Source organism: Pygocentrus nattereri, chromosome 6 (genome assembly GCF_015220715.1).
Source record: "Pygocentrus nattereri isolate fPygNat1 chromosome 6, fPygNat1.pri, whole genome shotgun sequence".
NCBI classification, from domain to species: domain Eukaryota; kingdom Metazoa; phylum Chordata; class Actinopteri; order Characiformes; family Serrasalmidae; genus Pygocentrus; species Pygocentrus nattereri.
In genome coordinates, this window is record NC_051216.1 from 17,976,363 (window position 1) to 17,998,703 (window position 22,341).

A 22,341-nucleotide genomic window follows, 5' to 3' on the forward strand; every position below is an offset into this window, starting at 1 on the left:
TGATGAGCAGTGGAAATGTGTAATTGTGGTCTGACAAGTCAGTCTTTCAGATTGTTTCTGGAAATAATCGACATCAAAGATGACTGTCCAGATTGTTCAGAAGTTCAAAAGCCAGGGTCCGTCATGGTATGGGAGAATTAGTGGTAAATAGTGTTATACTGTAAATAGTATTATGGAATTAGCGCTTATGACATAAGTGACTTGCTCCATTGACTCAAAGATACGCAGACGTTTGCTTTCAAAGCTGGATCAATTGATGTCATCAGTCCCTAAACAATTACTAAGCATTGTTAAAAGAAAATGGGTAATAGATATAATACAGTGGTAAACATGCTTCGAATTTCATGGGTTCTGTTTAATACAAGTCAAACTGAATTTATTTATCTTGCTTTCCGCTTTTCGTTATTATTATGCTTTCCACTTTTCAATAGCACTTCACATACTATTCCATTTTTTAATAATTAATTCATTAATGTAGTTATTTTTTGGGATTCCAGTTTGTAGTTAACCCTCTTTAACCCAGGCCCCTTTTGCCAATTTTGTGTATGTCTTTTTTTTCTTTTTTATATTTTAATTTATGTCTGTGGTTTGCTGCTGGTGAAAGCTTTAAAGACAAAATGTGCAACATTAATTTATTGGCTTGTGAAGGGTAAAAGGAAACGTGTGCTCTAGAGACATCTTGATGGAATTCTTCAAGAGCATGTTAACTGTACAAAAAAAAAAGTTTTACACTAGATTGAGTTTTGCTTCTCTGGATATTGACAAATTATTTGGAAAGGCTACAAGGCACTGATAGGAGGGTTTTGGGCAGAAGCCTTATCCATTTTCACCCCATCCATTCTCCTGAGCTGGTAGAATTTACCTCCAGCAGAGTGGTAGAGCCTATTCTCCTCCCCTGCATCTGGCTTACAGAGCATCCATATGCTCGCCCCAGGATCCTGCCCTGAAACACTCACACACACAGTCTCCAGCCTCATCGCGCACACTGTCCCCAAGGCTTCCAACTGCTCCAAAATGGTGTGTAATTAGGCTGGACAAGGAAACAGCCCCTGTGGCCATCGGATTGATGGTTACTACGGGCCCTCTGTAGGGGGTGGCAGGCTGCGAATGATGGACATGGCTGTGCAGTGGTGAGATTGTTCTTCTGAAATAAAGATTCATGTTCATTATGTTTTATGGTCTGTGGAAGGGCCGTCATGGCCATCAATGGGGCGTAGCATGGTGGGGGGCACAGTAGCTGATTGGGCGCAATTGATCCCCTGCGTGTGGAACGGCTGTGGGAGCTGCTGTGTGTGGATGGAAGATGGATGCATGGGTAGAGGGCTGAATGGATGAAAGGGTAGATGGATTGAATAGGGCAGCAAACAAAATCACACAGGTGAGAGTGAGCGTGGTGCACATGGCTCTTACTAGGAACTGACCGATAGGAAATTTGTCTCCAATGGACATAAAATTTAGTGGTAATATTGGTCACTATAAATTTGCAGTTTAGTTAAACAGTGTTTCACTGGCTGATACAGTTATTAACTGCAGATTGTCAAATATGCTTGTCATTTGTTGGTTATTTAATTTTGTTTGAAGGCTACTTATACTAGGACATACTATACTATACTATACTAACACATCCATAAGCATTGAATACTGTATTATGCTGTATTGACATGAGGAGCCTTAAAATTTCAGAGACATGTGTACAATTTGTAACACTGTTATGAAGCATAATTCCCATGTAGATTCTCATCATTATGACCAAAGTAATAGTTTGTAATAATGTGTTTTGTTTTTTTTCTGTAAGTATTCCTGTATCATGCTAGTTTGAGTGCATTTTTCATAGAACTGATAATATGAGAATATAGATATCTTAACCAGGTCTCTGTCTGGTTTTTCACATCAGTCTTATAAATTGAGCAAATGTCCATCAGTTTAGCTTTAGACTGATTTTTTTTGAGAATGAGGTCTTATTTAATCTTTGTATTTTCTGTGCTGACAGAATTTTTGATCTATTTAAGGTGTTTGTAGCATGTTCACCAACACTGAGAAACCCATACAACCTTGATTATTGACCCTGATTGTTACAGCATTACATCATCCACTTGAGGATGAGTCTGACTAAATGTGATCATACTTCAGTAAATAAAACATAACCAAAAATATAAATCTCCTGCAGGGAAAGTCTTGTGTTATATTACTCGCCTTTTTGTTTTTAGGGTCTTTTAATTAATTTTAATCCAGAATCAACATATTATAAAAGTATAAAAAAAGTACAAAAAAGTTAACTCCTGTCTTGGAGCTATAATTAAAATGCATCTTTATGTTCTTTTTACATTCTCCAGAGTGCGACTTTGCTTTGAGGGAAATATAATCCTCCACGTTGCTGTGCCTAAAACCTCTTTGTGTCCATTTCCCCTGACCTAACTTCGCACTTCACTAATTATGAGCTCTCCCTGAAACATCAAAGAGCAACTCTCTCTGCGTGATTTTAAACACCCCCAACCCTCCAAATAAAAGAGAAACAATCAAGCAAACTGCTGCAAAGAAAATGGAAAGTGGTCAAAGGAAAGACAGGGTTAAATAAAGAAATGTACGTGAATACAGATTTGCTTAGTGCTAAAGTTCTTCTGTCTTGTCTGCAGTCTAAGTGCCATTATGCAGCAGCCAGATCTATTCACATCCTTTTCAGCAGGTCTCTCAAGCAGCCATCTAAATAACTGTGTGATAATCTTGTTACAGTGTAAGCACTGATGATGAGAAGGGGGGGGGGCTGGAGGAACTGCGGCTCAGACTTTTTCAGTTCCTTCTGCCCACAGGACACCTTGGCCTGCGCGGTCTCAGAACCTGTGGGGTCTGCGGGGCCTGCCAGGCTGCTTTTGTTTTACACAGCAGGTTCAAATGAGTTCTTTATTTTGTTGATTAAGACAGAAGTGGTGATTGTTGAGGCTGTGGTAGTGAGTCCAGGAGCTGTGCGTTTGTGCACAGTTGGCCCTTATAGGAGACAGCATGCAGGGAAGGAATAGGCACAGACCGTGGGACCCAGACCAGAATCATTTTTATTCAGGGCTTCTCTTTTTACTCACTCTCTTACTCCCCTACTCTCTCAAATATCTTTCATTGATTCTCATTGTTCATACTGCTTGCTTGTCTCTTAATAAAGTGAAGCCATGACCACTCTCTATGCCCACACAGTTGGTCTTATGCACACATGCTCTTACTATGTTAGTGAGTACATTTTTGACTGATCTTTCTGTAGATACATCCACATTTAACCTAACCTTAGAAATCAGAAGGGTTTTGACGCTAATGTTTCTGAAGCAGGCTGTGTTTTTGTTTAAAAGAGTTTTCTGGTGAGGCTCAGCAAATTTTCCTCACTTCCATTTTCCTATCATCATGAAGAAGCACTTTAGACCGCTGAAGTTGTATCAGAGTTCTGTATTTGACATCATGCCCTTATAAAGAACTCTGGGTCTCAACTGGTGTTTTCTATGTGTAAAATAAATGTTTTTTCCCCCAAAAATGCTGGAATTGTGGCCTGTGAAAAAACTAAAAGATTACAAAACTGAAATGTTTTGCATATGTACATTTTTCTGTGAATATCACTGGATTCTCTAAATTATGAGGTTGTTAAAGAGCTGGAATATTATTATTGCTACATGCAGGCTAACATTGCTGTGCACTAAACTGACATCATAAGACTTGAGAACTTGACCAAAATACCCATGTATTCCAGTAGCATTGTCGAGCGTGTAGCGGAGTTGCTTGAGCAGTTGTAGGTTGCAGTTTGAGTAGGTGTTGGTATATAACAGAGTTGATGTTTAATAGTAGATTTTCATGCAACATCATTTCAGTGCGCTGGAGCTTGCTTTTAGCATGGATTTAGCTTTATTCGTATTTTGACACCTAATGACCTCAGAAGATTCAATGTCTTTATGGGGGGATAAATATGCACAGGACACAATGTTTAGAACATTCTTGTTTATCTTACTTAATGTTCTTGTGGCTGAATGCAATCCAATTCTCACACATCATCTAAAATCAACATCTAATGTAAAGCCATCCCAGAAGAGTAAAGGCTGTTACTGCAGCAGAGGGGAAACAGACTCCCTATTGATGCCCTTGATTTCAGAGAAAAGTTGCATGAGCAGTTGTCTCCAAACTTTTGATCGTATGGTGTATTTAGTCCTCACAAAGTACTAAAAACAAACCCTAACACGTATGTACAGTGGGGCAAAAAAGTATTTAGTCTGCTGCTGATTGTGCAAGTTCTCCTACTTAGAAAGATGAGAGAGGTCTGTAATTTTCATCATAGGTTCACTTCAACTATGAGAGACACAATGAGAAAAAAAATCCAGGAAATCACATTGTAGGATTTGTAAAGAATTTATTTGTAAATTATGGTGGAAAATAAGTATTTGGTCACCCACAAACAAGCAAGATTTCTGGCTCTCACAGACCTGTAACTTCTTCTTTAAGAAGCTCTTCTGTCCTCCACTCGTTACCTGTATTAATGGCACCTCTTTGACCTCATTGTCTGTATAAAAGACACCTGTCCACAGCCTCACACAGTCAGACTCCAAACTTAACCATGGCCAAGACCAAAGAGCTGTCGAAGGACACCAGGAAGAAAATTGTAGACCTGCACCAGGCTGGGAAGAGTGAATCTACAATAGGCAAGCAGGTTGGTGTGAATAAATCAACTGTGGGAGCAATTGTAAGAAAATGGAAGACATACAAGACCACTGATAATCTCCCTCGATCTGGGGTCCATGCAAGATCTCATCCCGTGGGGTCAAAATGATCATGAGAACGGTGAATAAAAATCCCAGAACTACACGGAGGGACCTGATGAATGACCTGCAGAGAGCTGGGACCAATGTAACAAAGGTTACCATCAGTAACACACTACGCCAAGAGGGACTCAAATCCTGCAGTGCCAGGCGTGTCCCCCTGCTTAAGCCAGTACATATCCAGGCCCGTCTGAAGTTTGCCAGGGAGCATATGGATGATCCAGAAGAGGATTGGGAGAATATCATGCGAGATGAAACCAAAATAGAACTTTTTGGTAAAAACTAAACTCGCCGTGTTTGGAGGAAGAAGAATGCTGAGTTGCATCCCAAGAACACCATACCTACTGTGAAGCATGAGGGTGAAAACATCAGGCTTTGGGGCTGTTTTTCTGCAAAGGGGACAGGACCACTGATCCGTGTTAAGGGAAGAATGAACGGGGCCATGTATCGTGAGATTTTAAGCCAAAACCTCCTTCCGTCAGTGAGAGCATTGAAGATGGAACGTGGCTGGGTCTTCCAGCATGACAATGATCCCAAACACACCGCTCGGGCAACAAAGGGGTGGTTCTGTAAAAATCATTTCAAGGTCCTGGAGTGGCCTAGCCAGTCTCCAGACCTCAACCCCATAGAAAATTTGTGGAGGGAGTTGAAAGTCTGTGTTGCCCAGCGACAGCCCCAAAACATCACTGCTCTAGAGGAGATCTGCATGGAGAAATGGGCCAAAATACCAGCTACAGTGTGTGCAAACCTGGTGAAGACTTGCAGGAAACATTTGACCTCTGTCATTGCCAACAAAGGTTATGTTACAAAGTATTCAGTTGAACTTTTGTTATTGATCAAATACTTATTTTCCACCATAATTTACAAATAAATTCTTTAAAAATCCTACAATATGATTTCCTCATTTTTTTTTCTCCTGTTGTCTCTCATAGTTGAAGTGTACCTATGATGAAAATTACAGACCTCTCTCATCTTCCAAAGTAGGAGAACTTGCACAATCAGTGGCAGACTAAATACTTTTTTGCCCCACTCTAGATGAACATTTATCCTGTTCACGTATCTAATCTGATCTTCTGATCTTGCTTTTTCTCACTGAAGTTCTATTTAGGAAGATACAAACTTCCTCCCATCTTGCCTAATTCAATCCGAGCATAGCTCTCAGTGTGGCTTAACAGTAGTTTGATGACATTCTAATTCCTCACACCAATTCCTGAGCCTGGCACTTTTCTTCTTGCAACCTCAGCCGGGCTGAGTGCGGGTGGAGACGCTGTCTCAGTCATTCCTGTGCCGCGTCAAGTTCTAGAAATCTTAAGCTTCTCTGATCTTTATGATCTTTGGATCTTGCCATGCTGCTGCACTAGCACTTTTTCCTTTCTCTTCCCCATCCCTTCATCCCTTTTTTCCCTCTATGTTCTGACTTGATTTGATGTACACTCTTCTTTTTTCTTTTCAACATCCCCTCCCTCTTCTGAACCTCCTGCTCCATTTCCCTGTTCATTTTCATTGATGCCCATGGATTTCCTGACTCACATCCTCTTTGTGAAATTGCAAGCGCTCTCCTCTTGTGTCTTTTTTTTTTTTTTTTTTTTCTCGTAAGAATAAAAAAGGCAAATGGCAAAGTTGGCTCAGGATTCCTCATTGATCCCCGTGCTGTAATCTCATTTTGGAGCCAGCACTGTCTCTTCTATCCTCCAACCACTACCCCCTCCCCCCGCCCCCACCCCGACCCCAGCTGTGCTTTCACATGAACCTTGAATCTATAGTGCTAGTACTTTAGCTAGTCTTTTCAGTCCTACCATCAGTGACCTCAGCCAATCACCACCTGAGAATTTTGAGAATTGTGGTGCTAACTCATATATTACTGGACAATTTCAAACCAGTTGTCACCAGTCTTATCTAAAAGAGCTAGTTTGACTACAGGTTTTCATTTCATAATGAATTCTTTTTGTTGTATGAAGACTTTGGAGCACCTGATTAAATAAGTGGAATTGGGTGTATTTCTGCTTGGGTGAAATGAGAACCTGGTGCCACATCTGCCCTTTGTGAGTTTGGGGTGACCCTTATCTTATAAGTCTTATTGACTCCAGTCACCACCAACCAGAAACTGAATAAAACTCCACATTCCAAATGATAGTAGCTCTTAAGTTAGCTTGTAGCATAGCGAGAACTTTAGCTCTCATCGGATTGTTGATAAGGCAACCAAATAATATTGCAAATGTTCTTAAATAAACTATATAATGCAGAAAGCTAGCATAAGTGAGTGTCTCCTTTGTGCCAAAATAAAAAAAAAAATCTAATGCAATAAGAGAAGATAAAAAAGAAAAACCACAAAGTTTAAGATTGGGTACAAGCTGTGAGAAAACTGAGCAGTCTAACCCTAACTCTGACAAATATTTGAGAAATGATGTATGAATCCAACTGAATTCAATATGAACAGTAGGGCCTGTTGGGTCTGGACGAATGTATCAAGGTCTAGATCACGCTAAAGAGCAGGGGACGAGATTAATAGAAACCATAATCAATTACATAAGTTTCCATGTCTGTATAATACCAAGGAATGTCCCGGGATTTCTTGTGGTTTCCACACCTGATCTTCATCCAAGTCCACTGACTTAAGGCATATTTTCCTCTAGAGGCTTAAAGCAAATCCCTATTACCTCACTCTGCCTCACATTCAGTGTTCTGCCAATCAGATGGAAGAAAACAGGATGCTCTTGAATGGCAAAGAAATGAACCATCCACCATCTCCTTCCTTTCAAAGAATGAATGCCTATCTGCCTCAAAGGCTTGGAAAGCAGCCCTCTTTTGTGTTGCCCAGAAACTGTCACACGCACACAATCATGCATCTTACTGGAAAGAGAAGACCCACCTGCCAGTGCCAGACACTCATTAAATACACCCCTGATTTAAATATATATGCCCTCAGTTTACTTTCCTAATGGTCTACAATTAACCAATCGCAGGCAGCTTGTGTGCGGTCTGTACAAGCCATTAGAAGACACATCTGATGGGTTGCATTGTGATTGCCTCTCCAGCATTTTAAATCTGCCAATCGTATTAACATATTTCACCATGTGCCTAGACCCCAGGGCTGGATAATGAAATGATGCTCTCTCTCTCGCTCTCACTCTCTGTCTCTCTCTCCTGCCTCCCCTGGAGACAGTGACAGGAAATCAGTAGAATTTGGGCTGTTCCTTCTGCCGCTGACGGCTGCACTAATCAGAAGAATTCAGGGCTTTTTCATGATTTGATTCTGCAAACTTTCCTCACTGCTTATTGTTTTAGGTCCTGATGGAACCACCATCATGCTTAGCAACATGCAGCCTAGTATTTGCTGTCTTTGTGCTTTGTGAATGCTAATGCAACTCTAATGCTGCTTACTGTTTATGGGTGGTGGTGGGGTTTACACTGTACGCCTTTTTTGTGGATTGCGGTGCTTCTTTTCTGTTGTATTAAAAGTGAGGGACTTGTTTTGCTCGCTGTTTTTGCATGCTGGGCTCATTATGTTTTATGTGCCCGGCATGGCTGTCTTTTGTGCAGAGCATTTCAGTTGCCTGGAGTTGAAAAAAGTTCAACTGGAAGCAGTCAAGTAGCCTACAATGTAAGCTATTTAAGCTCTTTTTTTCTGTGTTCAAAAGGAAGATAAGCTTTCAGGATTTCATAGATCAAATTGTATTTATTTATTTTTGATTTTTTTTGTTTTTTTACAGATTGAAACACACTTGGTAGTTCACAGTAGGTCACTTTCTAAAGGTGCAAAGTCTGTCAGCCTATGCATATCGTAACAACAGCCATCTGGTGCTGCTCATTGATCATTATGACACACTTGTTGCTTTTTGATGGTGAGATGTGCAGCTAGAAGCACCCAAATCCCCCTACCCCCCCTCCCCCACCATCTCCTACCCCCGGAAAGGCGAGTTCTCCTAATTCTCTGATTTCTAGTTCGCCTATGTAATTTACAAGATCAGCGGAGTGACGGTGTGTTTTTGTTGCACACTCTTCCAGGAGTACCCAGACGCCCGGAAGATTCTCAATCGATCCTTTGATAGCTGTGTAGGCCAGGCCGGACTGCTCAGCCAATCAGACAGCCCGCTGCAGCCTGCCATGGTGATGAACAGCATCTACGAGCGATCCGTGGGTAAGTGATGGACCCTGTTTTCTCTGCCTAGCACAGCACAATGCAACGCAAGAGTATTTTAGATTAGATGTCATGCAAGTTTAAATTTTAAATCCCGATTATTATGAACATTTTTTTACAGTTAGTTATAGTCAAAAGTCCCTATAGTCCCTATGCTGTTAAATTGAGCGAGGACTTTTATACACCATTTGCCTCAGCAAAAACTCTTGACATCAAGTGAAATAGGTAAACTGCTTTGCAATCCATTACTGTGATTTTTGCTGGAATTACCATTAATCACAGAGCTTTTTACCCTGCACAAATAACCATAATTCCATTTATGTCTGCTTGCTCTGGTGCTTCTGCCAGATGCTAATGTGAGTCTCTGTAGCCGTATGGTATGGGGAATGTGTTAATATGTCTAGACGAATACAGTAAGTGTGTCATACAAGCTTGTTCGCACTTCTCTACTTCTCTCATACCTCGAAAGATTCCCTTACCGCTGCCATGTCTCTAGCCGCATGTTCAACCCGCCAGAGAATTAGGGCGCATTTACGATTCTTTTCATATAAAACATCTGTGTGTGTAGCCTGTCATGTGGACCCTCCCTTCAGCTGAACATGAAAGAGCAGCACTGCTCCACTAGGATTTAGCAGCACTAGAAAGAGGGTTCAGATGGAGCTCTGTGCTGCATTTCCTGAGGTGTATCTGAGTGTGTGTGCGCTCTCTCTGAACACTTTAGCTACCTCACATCTCATTTAGATCCATGGAACACAGTAATGAGCAACATTACAACAGTGCAGTTTCACCAAACCACTCTCACTTTTTCCAGCCATAACCACAAATAATGCTTTCTTTTTCTTATTTATTGCTGTTGATTTGATGTTTCATACATATATATTTTTTTTTCCTAATATTCTTTCTCTTTTTCTCTCTGCTTACAAGCCAGTTGGGAATGATTCAAGGTATGGCCTCCTCATGAGTGAAGTAACAATAAAAGCTGTGCTGTGTTTACTGTATGCACTTCCTCTCTTTTTGATCGCTACTGACCTTAATCATTATGTTAATCTTGTGAATTTTTATCTAGGCCATGTTTGCACATACACAGCAATTATGTAGGCTGTTTAACGTGTAGAATAACAAACTGTTTGAAATGGGTAGTGTTCTCTTCAAGAGAATGGCGAGGGCTGTTTTTTTTTCCCCTGCATGTTCTAGCCATTTGGGCTAATAAAGTCTGAGCAAAGACATTTTAAAGTTGGCTGGTTGAGCTGTAAAAGAAAGCTAATGACTGCTTATATATTTATGCATGATGTGCTCTCATTTGAAGTAGCTTTCCTCAGGAGAGCTGTGTGTAATTACAAGCCAATTTATCAGTAGGCCAGAAACTGTGGTGGACTCTATGCTGTGGGTAGATATGGATGCAGTAAGCCATATACAGTTGATCAGCCAAGACATGTTTGGTACCAAAAATTTCTTTAGTTATTTACTGGAGCTATGAGGCTGATGTTGCTAAAAGCAAAGTTTATACCTTTGCAGTTAGCATCATGCAGACATCATGCATGGATATGTCATGGATACAAAAACCTTTTCAGCTTAATACATAATATAATTTGTGTGTAATGTGTGCAGTCAAATATGTATATCAGGCATTTTATAATGACTTCAAATGTGCCACCAGCCTTATTTTAAACCGACACTGTGTAGTGGTTTAAATCAGAGGTTTGTTTCTAGAACCACTTACATAACCTGATTTTAGCTTTATGTGCTACACATTCCACACTATGCAGCTTTTATAGAACACTCAATGGATAAATAATCATTTAAAGTAAAAATGTGTGTTTATAGTGTTAATGTGCCTAACACCACGGTTGGTTTACCATCATCGTGGTGCTGCACATCCCTCATGTCACTTGCTGTATCATTAATTGTCTCTTGACCATCAAAAAAGATTAGGATTAATGCAGGTGCAAAGAAAATGTGCGATGCCTTGAGTAATAGTTATTAGCTGTACAGTGCACAAAACATAACATATATAGATGGTCCTGACCTGTTTGTTCTCCACTGTGGCAGAATTACACTCACAGCTCTAGAAGAAACACATTTTTATTGCAGACTGTGGCCGATAAGGAGGTGCTTAAATGTGCAATGGCTTGGTAAAGTTTTGGTAGCAGTGGTTTACGATTAATAACCCTGCTTCAGCTCAGAGAGCCATTGATCCATCATTTTCAGAGGAAATGTCTTATTTTGCTCCTGCTATTCAACACTTTAGCTGATAAATACCTCTGTATGTGTGGTTGCATGTGTTTGGAATACACAGTAGTTTGAAGAGCCACTTTGTTTCACTCGCTTTAACATCAGTTCATCTTTAGTGGAAGTTTAATGTGCGTGTGTGTTACTGTGTTTGTGTGCAGATGATGAATCACCCTCACCCTCTGCCACACAAACAGATGAGATATGTACTAATACTAATAAACAGTCATCGCTGTGCAGGATCATGAGTAATGATGACTGGTTTGCCTATGCGGAGCCTGCTGATCTATTCGTTTGTCAGGCACGGTTTCCAACCCCACAGTGCCAAAAGAGCCGCTCCATCATGGAGACAGAGAGAGGGCTGCTTTCTCTGCCACACATTCCACTCAACACGTCTGAGTACAGCATACTATGCCACTCTTACTTTGCAAATGTTTTGCACTCTTTAATCCTACTTTGAGTTTAATAGTCACTTTGAAGAGGCAGTCAACACTAAACTCGACATTTTGAGGTGTAAGCTTTCAAATTCATGTTTATTGGGATATTTTGTTAAAATCTGTTAGTATCTGTGTTATGTCTGAAAAATATTCCTTTGCTGATCAAGCCAAGAATATTGTGTTTTGCTGCATCTGTAGCCCCACCTCAATCTATGACATAGTGGAGAATCAAATGCAGTCGATTACATTATACCCCAGAAACTCCATCCACAGTGTTACACAACTATTACACAACTGCCACAACTATTGTGATTTTATCACTTTCATTCTGATTGGCTGTCCACACATCCAGGTCTTCTTCTGTGTGTGAGTGCTCGTTTTTCAAGAAGAGTTTTCATCAAAGCGAGTAATGGCCTTATCTATACACATTTGCCGCAAGCATACGAGTTTGTTTCTTATGTGTCTGCCCAATTTTGGCCTCGAAACCCACCTGACTCTCTGATTATCAGAGATCTGTGGAACCAGACTCTGTCTTTTTGAACCATTTCTGTTTGTCCATTCTTCATTAAATTTACGCAGCAATATACGGATGTTTTCAAATTATGTCAAAAACATTAATCACCCTTTTGTTATTTCTAGCTAGCACTGTGCATGGCCTCAGCCTCAGATCATTTTGAGTGTCTCTTAGATCATGCTGTAATCATGAGTGAAATAGAGAGGCATACACAGGCTTTTTCACTCTCTCACAGTCTCACACACACACGCACACCACATATCACACACACTCACATACACACACTCACATACACACACACCACATATCACACACACACACACACACACACACACACACACACACACACACAAAGAGTAAATAGATTTTGCTCACTGGTGTGTCTTTGTTTAGCATGATAGAGTCCAGGATGAGCAACCCCAGGAGGTTGTATGCCCTCATGGTTCTGCGTAGAACATGGCACTTGGTGATAATCACTTTGGCAAAAAAGTGAGTCACTTTATGACTCACAAGCACACAAGCTCACGAGCACACAGTCTTTATCATTCTAGCTGCTTTACTCATTTCACCAGTTGTTAAAGTAATAATTCAAAAAATCAAATTTACAAAGTTTCCCCTCTTAACCCATATGCAGTTGATCAGCCAAGACATGTTCCATATTGGAAATTCGCTTTAGTTTTTTACCGGCGCTATGGGGGCTAATATTGCTAAAAAGTGATGATCCTGTTTTTAGCTCATCATGGCATGGCTTTGTGTACTTTTTTTGACCTTTACTGAGCAAGTTGTTGTCTTTCAAGATGTATGATACTTTTTGGATAAGATTCAGCTTCATGCCAGTTCTTCACATGTCCAAGTTCAAATACTTTTTGTGGCAGTCACTGGGAGCCCCATACTTAGTATATGAATAAACCCACAAACAGTATGTTTTGTGGTTAAGTGCGTTCTTCATTGGTCTGTTGATCATGGGTCATGATCAAATTGAGCTTTAAATACCTTATCCTTAATGTGCAAAGCAAATGTGTAGTTCATTTAGTAATACATTTCACTAAGATGTTAGCTATACAATACTAAAATATAGATGGTCCGTTTGTTCTCCATCACAGTAGAATTATACTCACACCTCAAGTAGAAACAGTTTTATGTTGCAGAATGTTTTTGATGGGGACTGTGACTTTTCCACTATTATCACATATGCAGTTGATCAGCCAAGACATGTTTAATCTCTCAGTGTTTGTTTTTTTCTGCTGGAGCTATGAAGCTAAAGCTGCTTTAAAGAGGTACAAGTTTAGTCCGTTTTGATTAGCATCATACAAACAGCATGCCTTAATCACGTATTTGCCTCAAAACCAGATTACATTAAGTGATACCATGCCCTGCTGATGTGCATTTTCACTGTTGACTGTCACATTTCTGACTTGTAAAGTGGACGAAGGTCTTTCTTTTTGTGATTACTTATCCCAGCACAATTTGAGGTTATATTTTAGACATGCACATTGCACCTTGCTAATTGCTGGGGTAAAGGTTTTCAATACTTTCAGCATCTGCCTTATAGTTCTAATATAAACAAAGGGGCAGACTTCGGATCCTAAACATGTCTTGACTGTGCATCTGCATTTAGAGTGGGGTAACATGTAAATTTCATTTCTCACCAATCTATCACTTCTTCAGTTCTTTATTTTACCATAGCTGCCCTTGCTCACTATACTGCCATGCTGAACACACCATATCGCTCTTGTGCCCACACACAAACACACTTTTACTATTGAACAGTTAAAATACTACACATAAACAATATTCCAACTTCAAACTGCACTTGAAAAAATACTGGTATGTAGTATCAAACTCAACTCCATCCTCTAGAACTGCCGTCTCAAACCATCTTACCCCACTTATCTGACTGTCACCTCATTGATCCTTCTGTCTTACTATACACCCTTTTACTGCTGCTACACTCAGCACTTTAACTTCAGACCCATACTTGGCACACTGTAAGGATTACAGGTATGACTCTATGTGTGTGTCTGAGTGAGTGATGGTAGGAATGCATGTTTTATTTTTATGTTTATTTTTTTGTTATATTTTATATTTATTTTATTTTATTCACTATGTGTAAATGCCTGTCTGGTAGTGTGTACTGTGAGCTCCTGTAACCAAAACCAAATTCCTTGCATGCGTAAGTATACCTGGCCAATAAAGCTTGATTCAGATTCTGATCCTGATTTTAACTAAGCTTAGAAATCCTTAAAGCTAAGAAAGCTTAGACAGACTAGAAATCCAAGTCTTCATTGTTCCCATTATCTTAACGGTGAATGATCATTAAAACATGCTTGGCGATTACAGTGTGTTTGAGTTGGTAATAGGCTCTGTCTCTGTGTTCGTTTCTCTCTGAGCAGCGGCCACTCCGTCACCTTTGGCTGCACTCTCTCTCAGACCCCAGTGGCCCTCGCTTAAATTAGGCTGCATAATGTTCCTCACACAGCTCACCAAATGCCTCTAATGATGGCCTTTCTCCTTCTCTCTGCCTTGTCTGTTCTTTAACAGTTTCAAATGGGGGTTATGGTGAAGATGAAGCTTACAGGCAGGACGGAGGTTTGAAAGGAGTCATGAACCATCGTCCCCATCAGAGGTATTTCATTTTTTTGTATTAATGTAGTTTTTGGATAATATGCATCTATATTGTGTGTGTGTGTATGTATATGTATGTATATGTGTGTGTGTGTATATACACACACACACACACACACACACACACACACACACACACATATATATTGGTTGGCCAAGGTGTTAAGGAAGAATATGGACCCAAGAAATTCTTGTTACTTTTTATTGTTTTTGTGTTTGTAAGGCTTTATTTGGATTGTTCTTTAGCCTAAGTGTGGTGTGCTATGTTTCTGTGTGTTTATGTGAGTTTGGAGTGGGAATCGTGCCCTCGCTCTGCAGAAAGCTCTTTCACTGCTGGAGGATCTCAGGGTTCAAATGAACATCACGTCAAATCTTCCAAGAGCATGGACCTAGGTAAGACACTTCACACACTGAACCAAAGGCTACATCCATATTAGTGACTGTAATGCCGTATTTGTTAATATATCCACATAGCTACATCACTAGCTGTGTGGAATATATGAAATCAAAGGAGTACATGAGTACAGAATTTGCTCTTTTATGCTGTATGTTCAAGTTTGCACATACTTGCTTATTCATCATTTCCTTTGAAATCAAAGGTTTTAATAGAGATTTTTCCACTCTTTGCTGCAGTAACAGCCTCTACAGCCGTTGTCACCAACCCTTCTCCAGAAGATCTACTTTCCTGCAGAGTTTAGATTCAACCTGAATCTAATATGCTTTCTCCCTTTAGCTAAAGCTAATTAAGCCAATTAGGACCTTTTAAAGAAGTTAATTAGCTGGAGTGAATATGGCAGGTTGTATTTGGAACTAGGCTATCTCCAAGACCAGGGTTGGTTACCACTGCTCAACGGGCTTTGTGTTAGATGTTGGAACATTGCTGTGTGGATTTGAATGCATTTAGCCACAAGAGTATTAGTGAGGTCAGGATGTTGAATTATTAGTTTTTGGATCACAGTTAATCCTTATGATGCTCTGTTGTTTTGGGAGACAGTTATGCTGCTCCAAATGCCAATACTGGGGAGCTTTATACACCTCTAGCCAGTGCTTGACATTGGACATAATGACCACGTGCAGCTGCTCAAATACATTCCATTCTGTTGGCAACAATTTTCTGAGAAGATTATAAGAACTGTGTCAGCAATTGGTGCACCTTAAAGTAGCTGAATTGACTAATTAAAAGGGCTGTCTGGTTACCTTTGGACATGTAGTGTATGTGCTACATGTACCCCTCCATATGATGAACATACTAATTAAAAATGGAGGTGATATGCGCTCAAGAAACCTTTATATACTGGTGACTGCACTTATGGACCCCCTGCGTATGTATATATGCTTGTATTGCAACTATACAGCCTAGCACACCCACTTGTGACTTGCTGAAAGGTCCCACTACCCATCCCACCCCAGCTGTTTTTTTTTAAAATATATTTTATTTATTTATTTATTTATTTATTCCTTCCCCAGTAATCTTTTTTTTGACATGGAATGGCAACTGACTGGACTAAGTGCATGTTAGGAAATAGATCAATGCTCATCCTTTCCGTAATGCAATTAATCTGTGTTCCACGTTCAAATCTCGCCCCAAAAATCTAATAACAGGCCCTCTTTCCTAGATGCATCACATGCGAGCGCAAACCAAATCTGTGTCACATGATGGCTTTTTAACAAACACTTGTGAATGTATTAGGGCCCTTTATTTAATATAGGACCGATGGGGTGGCTCTCTGGTGACTGCGGTGGCCGTCGCTGTGGATGGCGACACAATGGCCAGCAGAATCGGTTCCGCATTCCAATTTCGTGCTGCGTAAAATCCAAATGTAATTTGATTCAGTGTGCGGGTATGAAATTGGATGTACTCGATATGAGTGCTGTGATATTAATAATACATAACCAGTAAAGAAAAAAAGCTCCCCTAGTTCATGAATAATAGAATGTTTAAATTGTGTTTTAATTGAATTTTTTGGCAGCATACTCATATTCACTTTGGCATGGGCACTTTAAAAAGCGCTGGGTGAGCTGTGCCCCAGGCCTTCTCTCAGGGGGAGGATCCTTGCAGGCATGCATACATTATACTGAGTATAAACCTGTAGAGGAGATTTAGCTTACTGCCAGGCTAATAGCTTTGTTCCCTTTACTATGTGTGGTATTGTTTGTGCTTTGGAAACCTTTTTGTAGAAGTGTGCAGTAAAGCACTGGAGCAGACAGTGCCAAGTCTGCTTTGGCCTGCATCCCTGAAAGCAAGGTAATGTGAACTGTACAAGTGTTCAAAGTGATACTTATTTTACCATCTTGCAGTGATCTTTATGCTGAGGGAAAACAGTGTTTATAGCAGTCACGTATTGGATGAAGCTCTATAAGCTAAAGGCATGGTGGACTGAATCCCTGATATGGAACCAAGGAATACAGATGTACTGCTTTACAGATTTAGTCTATTAGGGGGGAAAAGTGCATCTCTGCATTGCGATATATTGACCTGAAGATGCAAATTTGTCTACATCAATTTTGTAATGATAGAATCAATGATGATCTGTGTTTTTGGTCAAAATACTATTCTTGGGTCATTTTTATTTTCAAAATGCAAAGAAAAGCTTGGTGCATTGATTTGCTCATATATTTTCCTTGACTGAGTAAATATTTACTCCAGTAACCTTTGTTTATTTTGCGTTTTCAGGCCTTGTACAGACCTTTTTGGTTGGCAAGGGCTCGATCTGAATGAAATTGAGCAAAATTTACAGTATATGGCAAGTGCTTAAGTGGAGAGGTGGTCTGATCATGTTTCAGACGAAGGTAAATGTAGTGTTAAGAGTCTCATCCTAAGACTCCTAGGTAACCTAATATGTAGTTTCATGCTGATATGAAACATTAAAGCAGTCTACCATTTTAAGCAACCAGTGCTATCCACCACTCTGTTTAAATACTGTGAGAAAATATGTCATCACTGTACTTAAACTTCTCTTCAGGAGCTCCACAGACCGTCTCATGAATCCATTTCTGTTGTTTTTCCTTTTTGTTCTTCAGTAGCTAAATGTTTTGTAAGTTCCTTGCTGTCAACAGTATGGTTGGTTTGATGTTCAGAATAATGATCTTATGGAATGTGAAGCTTTAGGAGTGCTTTATCAGGGGGATTTCCAGCAATATGGTGATGTGTGCATCTGTGACAGACTCGAGTTACTGAGACAGAATCTCCGAAGGCTGATGGCGCTGTGCCAGTGGGGCGCCCAAGCTTTTGGGATGCTTGAGGAACCTAAGTCAACCATTTTACTCTATTCATTCTGTATGCAAGGCTGAAGTGAACTTCACCTCATGAAATGAATCCTGAACAGTGGCCGAGGGAACAATGAATACAGTTATTATATACTCCAACAAGGAGGGCATGGGTCAGGCCCCCTCTGGGGTCTGTCTGTGCATGTCCCTGAATGTTTTAGAAATAATTCTGAGTCCTCCAGAACAGTGGAGTTGAATTGAATTACGTTTAAATGCATTGACACATTGAATCACTTCCTGAAGGATTATAATTTATTTGTAATCACTCCTGAGGTGTACTCTTTCTCTGCCTGTGGCTGCTGAGCTACACTCTAGCTAATAAAACTAACTTAAAAAGCAGAGATGGGGTGGATTGTCCCAAAGGTTTTCCTAGAAAAAGCTCTTGGTTAACAGGAGGCTAAGGAGTGGAGGAGCATATATAGTCATACATTAGACTTGCTGGTACTTTTTTGAGGGCATCTCTAAAGCCTTAGAGAGGATATCAGTGACGGCCCGGTGCCACCCTGCCTCCCTCTGGATGGCGTGAGGGAAGGACAGAGTAATGAGAGCAAGGGACGAGATTAGAGAGGTGCTCTAAGTGCAGATGAGACGAGAGAGATGTAGAGAAGGGAAGAGGAAGAGAACCTACTGGGCCATTGCCTCCAAGGGAGGAAAAGCAGAGTGAAACAGAAATGAAATGCTGCCTCCTGTGAGTCATTTTCTGTAAGGATTTGATGGGTGAGATGGCTCTAAAAATTGAATGCGTACCTTGAAAATTGAACACTGCAGCACATTTTCAGATATTAGCTAAGGATGACCCTATTAGCTCCCCCTTCTTTTACCATTTCGCACAGAGTGAGGAATATTTCACTCTGCTAAAACACTGGATGCAGCAGAATTTCAATTACACTTCATTAGTTTTTCACATTTGGTTCCTGCAATGTGATGTTCCAGTAGGAGCACAGCTATACACAACTGATTGGGTTTCCTCTCTCTCTCTCTCTCTCTCTCTCTCTCTCTCTCTCTCTCTCTCTCTCTCTCTCTCTCTCTCTCTCTCTCTCTCTCTCTCTCTCTCTCTCTCTCTCTCTCTCTCTCTCTCTCTCTCTCTCTCCTCAAAATCATACACAAAGTTATTTAGAGGGACTCTTTGGACTCGTCTTCAGCTCATCTTTGTTGTCACCTGGAATGACAACAGATTAAGGTCACTTTAAGCAGTAACTGACTAAAGTAGTTAGGTATTGCAGTGTAATACATTTCTTTTTACATACATATTTTTTTTGTTAGAGATTTGAAGTTTGATACTACACATTAGACTTGCTTATGTTCATTAATAAGATATACTCTGATATTGTTATCCATGACGCTTATAATACTGAAATACTGATTGCATTATAATCTAGCAAGTTAGAGTTCCTCTATAGTGATCTCAGGCTTCTTGGAGAGTAGAGTACCAAGGGTCCCTCCTGGCCTGAAAAAAGGATAACAATAAATAAATAAATAAATATAATGGGGGTGAAATAAACAGATTAGGGGAATACAAAATCATGAAGATCGCTGCACCATTGTGCAGAGAGAGCTATCAATACATTATTTCTGTCAAAAAAATTAGAATGCTACATATACATAGATGTAACATGCATGAAATGTTTTCATGTTCCTTATGATTATGATGGTGTAATATCATAAACCATGGAAAAATATTAATTAATTAATTATTGTTATACTTCATTTTGTACTACATTTGCCCACTGTGCATCATCTACAGTGCATCAAGGTAGTGATTAATGGCCCTTCTTTAGACCAGTGAATGTTGTTCTTTAATTGAACTAAAGCTGAGTAGACTGACTCTAATTCTCACATGAGAGAACACTTCAGTCATCCATGTGAAAGCTCAGAGCAATGTGTGTTTCAGTTGTCCACTTTTCTTGAGTTCTTTTGATCAAGATCTGTCCTAAATGGTAGTCTTTCATGTATGTTTGGGGGTCTAAGGCCAAAGAGTCTTATTCTCCTGAGCTTTTCTTCTCACCGGGAGATGAGGAGAACACACGGTCGATGAGAGCATACTGTTACCAGGAAGTTAATGCCTACATTATTCATTGACCTATTTTTGTATTGTTTCCACTTCTTCTCTCTGTGGAATGTGCAGAATTAGATTTAGTAATGCTGGAAAACACCATTACCCAGTGTCTGTTTAAGGAAGGGCCTGTGTCCAAAAGGAATAACAGGAAAGCTCTGTCCATAGAGGATGCTTACTGAAGTGCAGCGAGTTTACCTCTCAATACTTTGTATAATGTACTGCTGCTGTACTAATATTTCAGTTGAATTCAAATATAATTAAATAAAATCAAGTAAATAAGTTGATTATTAAAAGATTCTAGATAATTAATTTTTCTTATTTGCCTTACTTGAAAGAGTATTCAATACTGAAGGATTCACTTTTTAACTACCTGTGACCACCTTGGTTATCTTGCCTTAATACCAGTCTTAGCATCATTTGGACTTGGTCTTGTCTCAGGCTCAGTGTAAGGTGGACTTTGAAATTGTTCTCGAGTTTAGCTGAGTGCGATGCCTCCATCTGAAGTACCTGGAAACTAGACTTTTTTTTTTTTTTTTTTACTTAATTTTCATTGAATATCAGCAATACTTTCAACCAAAAAACAGAATAAAACAGTCCTTTCTCTGCAACCCCAATTCCAATGAAGTTAGGACGTTGTATAAAACATAAATAAAAACAGAATACGATGATTTGCAAATCCTTTTCAACCTATTCAATTGAATACACTCCAATACAAGCTATTTAATGTTCACATGGATAAACTTTATTGTTTTTTGCAAATATTCACTCATTTTGAATTTGAGGCCTGCAACATGTTCCAAAGAAGTTGGCACAGGGGCAACAAAAGACTGGGAAAGTTGAGGAATGCTCAAACAACACCTGTTTGGAACATTCCACAGGTGAACTGGTTAATTGGAAACAGGTGAGCATCATGATTGGGTTTAAAGAGAGCATCCCTGAAAGGCTCAGTTGTTTACAAGCAAGGATTGGGCAAGGAGCAAATAGTCCAACAGTTTAAGAACAACGTTTCTCAACATGCAATTGCAAGGAATTTAGGGATTTCATCATCTACAGTCCATTATATCATCAAAAGATTAGGAAAATCCGGAGAAATCTCTGCAAGTAAGCGGCAAGGCAGAAAAATGCAAAGCAAAAGCCAAATATCAACAACACCCAGAAACGCCACCGGCTTCTCTGGGCCCGAGCTCATCTGAGATGGACTGACGCAAAGTGGAAAAGTGTCCTGTGGTCTGACGAGTCCACATTTCAAATTGTTTTTGGAAATCATGGTTGTGTCCTCCGGGCCAAAGAGGAAAAGGACTGTCCGGATTGTTATCAGCGCAAAGTTCAAAAGCCAGCATCTCTGATGGTATGGGGGTGTGTTAGTGCCCATGGCATGGGTAACTTGCACATCTGTGAAGGCGCCATTAATGCTGAAAGGTACATACAGGTTTTGGGGCAATATATGCTGCCATCCAAGCAACGTCTTTTACAGGGACGTCCCTGCTTATTTCAGCAAGACAATGCCAAGCCACATTCTGCACGTAGTAAAGAAATGCAGGTACTAGACTGGCCTGCCTGCAGTCCAGACCTGTCTCCCATTGAAAATGTGTAGCGCATTATGCAGCACAAAATACGACAACGGAGACCCCGGACTGTTGAGCAACTGAAGTTGTACATCAAGCAAGAATGGAAAAGAATTCCACCTACAAAGCTTCAACAATTAGTGTCCTCAGTTCCCAAACACTTATTGAGTGTTGTTAAAAGGAAAGGTGATGTAACACAGTGGTAAACATGCTCCTCTCCCAACTTCTTTGGAATGTTTTGCAGGTATCAAATTCAAAATGAGTGAATATTTGCAAAAAACAATAAAATTTATCTGTTTGAACATTAAATATCTTGTGTTTGTAGTGTATTCAGTTGAATATAGGTTGAAAAGGATTGGTAAATCATATTCTGTTTTTATTTATGTTTTACACAATGTCCCAACTTCATTGGAATTGGGGTTGTACATGTTTAAGTAAAATCTGTTCACTGCCGACTGAGAATCGATAATGGATCCTTTCCATGGTGCATAACTAGATTGTGTATGGATTCAAAATTCAAGCACCTGCTAAGAGCAGATTGGAATGGTAATAATGCTACTATGTTTCAATTTAATGATAAAAAAAAATACATATATGACGTTTGGTGTATAGTCGGTTGACCTTAGGTGGTGATTCTGAAGTTCAGAGAAGAAGGTACAGATAAATCCCCTCAACAACACTTACATAAATACATAGAGAGAGACACACACACATACACACACACACACA

General features: G+C 39.9%; 1 protein-coding gene across 5 annotated transcripts in view; it reads left to right on the top strand.

The window, feature by feature from the left end:
- pard3bb (par-3 family cell polarity regulator beta b) overlaps positions 1 to 22,341 on the top strand; it is a 330,914-nt gene that overhangs the window by 167,013 nt on the left and 141,560 nt on the right. For all 5 annotated transcript variants that reach the window (XM_017691685.2, XM_017691687.2, XM_017691688.2 and 2 more), the window contains exons 14-16: positions 8,787 to 8,919; positions 14,641 to 14,725; positions 15,011 to 15,117. In XM_017691685.2, coding sequence (XP_017547174.1) covers positions 8,787 to 8,919; positions 14,641 to 14,725; positions 15,011 to 15,117 — 325 coding nt within the window. The remainder of the gene's footprint in view (positions 1 to 8,786; positions 8,920 to 14,640; positions 14,726 to 15,010; positions 15,118 to 22,341) is intronic.